Raw genomic sequence first — 2,552 nt, 5'->3', positions numbered from 1 at the left:
ATGACCGATCAGTTGGAGCGATCTTTGATTCAGGTGCAGCTACAGGCGTGATTACGAAAGGATTACTTCGCAAGTAATGCCTACGAATCGACCGACCACTCTGTAGAACGCTTACTGTGGCTGATGATGGGAATATCAGAACCCTGGGACTGATAACTAATGTACAAATCAAGGTGGAAGGAGTCCCAACACTCATCAGCCTATTTGTGTTCTATCGTGAGAGTGACTGCATTATCTTGGGGAATAGCTGGTTCAAAATAAATCGAACTTATCCAGACGTTGACCAAGATGAGTTGGTAATGCGCAGACCGTTTGGGCGGGTAGTCACCAGATTGGAGAGCATAAAAAGGAACCGGACTGACAAGAAGTCTGAACTACTCAGCATCATCCTTGCAGAGGAGATATGGGAGAACCATCTGGAGGGCATTGAGTTGAAATCGGAGGAGCTAAGCGCACCATTAGACGGATACGACGACATTTTCCAAGGACTGGGAAAAACCGATATAGTGGAACATCAAATGAGGAATGGCCATCGAGCAGAGAATCCTTACCATTTGAGGACTCCTCTTATTCGTTGCGATCACTTTGGTCGATGCAGACTTTATCATAATTTTCTCTTTATGTTTATATTTCTAGTCAGATTTTCTATCTTTTCGAGCCATTTTTCTTTTAACGAATGCAACTAGTGTTTAAATTGCGGCCACATTAATATTCTTATATTGTTTTTGTCTTATTTTTCATTCATATATAAGGAACCTTTTCCAACACACACAAAAAACAGGGGAGAAGGAGTATAAAGGATTAGTTTTTTTGCCCTCGGACTCGAACACGAGCTTACTGTTCTCACCACGAATTCCTAATTCCACGCAACATTTTTGTGGGGGTTCAACTAGGAATAATTCATACAAGGATATCCACCTTGGCACCCAACACGCGACTTCAAGCAAAAATAAAAACGACTGCTAATAAAAAGGAAGGCATGGCTGAACGGCGCCTCATTACGCCGATACCCTGGTACGGAATAACGATGGAGGATCTGGTGGGTTGGCTACGCAGCTTCGAGAATGCTGTCAAGGCTAACAACTGGAACGATACAACTGCATGTAGAGTTGTTGGATCCTACTGCCTGTGTAATGCAGCCACGTGGTACCAGCGCCAAGAAGCGGAATTAGATACGTGGGAAAAATTCCGTGCGGCTTTCCTGAGGCAATATAAAACGGAATTCAGGGAGGAAGTGTGGAGAACATGAAAGGATATTGTAGATCGAAATGATATGTTGGTCATATCGACTTTCAGCTCAAATAGGTAAGGGAGTGGTGAAACTCAACTAACTGTGGATATCAAAGGATAACATGAAAAATGGGTGAGGAGTAAACAAATGGAAGCAGAGGATAGGAAGGGGATAAGGTAGGGGTTACTGCGTTATCCCAGTATCAGTGCCGCTCCGATCGCTCCTTCTCTAACCGCGCCCAGCTTGCACCACCTTCTTCGAAACTGTTCGATTTGCCGGTTTTTTCGTGCTCGGATTAGTTCGGCTCCTATCGCTTCCTCAAAATCTAGTTTGGCCCGGTTGATGATTATTTCGGGTGAGGCTCGGGTGCTTTCGAAATGAAAGGCGATCCGATCTCGGTGGATTTGCCACAACACCGAGTCAAAAGTAATTCGGGCTACGTGTCTCGCTGTTCTCGAGGATTCCGTGAGGTCTCCTAGTATGAGGTTGCGAGCAGTCAGCACCGAAAGTTCCTAATTAATGTCGGAGCTTGAATATCGTTGGGATAGCTTGATATGTGTCTCAAATTCTAACATAAGTGTTACGGGCGAAAGGAGGTTTGTGTGGAGGGGTATCCGGATCTTGATAGAAATAAGAGATTTATCTTAATAATTCAGGGAATTGGTGTTGAACATTAAAATAAACCAAAGGGTTTAAATAGAATTGTGATCAAAGGAGAATAACTCTCACTGGTGTTCAAAGATGAGATAGATAAGACAACAAAGTATCAATCAACATCAACAAGATAGCCATGAGGGAGTATAAGAGTAACCACGAGGGCGGCGAGTAACCACGAGGGGGTCGGCAACGTAGCGGTAATCAATTCTATTGGCTGCTCCACTTTAAAGATATCGCGCTTCCTGAATTTTTTTTTTTTTTGATCTTCAATGGAAACTTTTTATATAATTTCCATATATTACATGAATTTAATGTCAATGGACTTAACATAACGAGATATAGATCCTTGATCGATAGACTTTCAATCGATATGCGTGTATCGTAGTTGTCGTGAATAGCATGTACGTGAAACCGATGTAATCTTTTGTACTTATCGTAAGGGCGATCTTTTCAATAATCAAGACTCAGCTTCTGATCAAGTGGATAGCAGCCACAAACTTAGAGTAAGTGCTGGTGGGGGAAGTGGGATTCGAACCCACGCCGTTCTCATCGGCATCCCAGGGATAGTCCACTACACTAACCCTTCCCCTCGCGCTTCCTGAATGCCTATGTGACTGCCTCTGTTACTTCCCCGTACAAAAACCAATTTTCTCGAAACAAAAGT

At 43.3% G+C, this 2,552-nt stretch overlaps 1 protein-coding gene across 1 annotated transcript; it reads left to right on the top strand.

Annotated features, from left to right (window-relative positions):
- Window positions 1–1,249, top strand: VTP21DRAFT_5635 (uncharacterized protein; the record flags this gene model as incomplete). Its single annotated transcript, XM_069396178.1, has 3 exons — window positions 1–47; window positions 140–588; window positions 894–1,249. 3 exons carry the CDS (start codon window positions 1–3, stop codon window positions 1,247–1,249), a joined length of 852 nt encoding a protein of 283 aa, XP_069247716.1.
- Window positions 1,250–2,552: the final 1,303 nt, after the last annotated feature.

This window comes from Calcarisporiella thermophila (genome assembly GCF_041956535.1).
Source record: "Calcarisporiella thermophila strain CBS 279.70 unplaced genomic scaffold VTP21scaffold_23, whole genome shotgun sequence".
Lineage (NCBI taxonomy): Eukaryota > Fungi > Calcarisporiellomycota > Calcarisporiellomycetes > Calcarisporiellales > Calcarisporiellaceae > Calcarisporiella > Calcarisporiella thermophila.
This window is presented reverse-complemented; position numbering and strand designations above follow the sequence as displayed.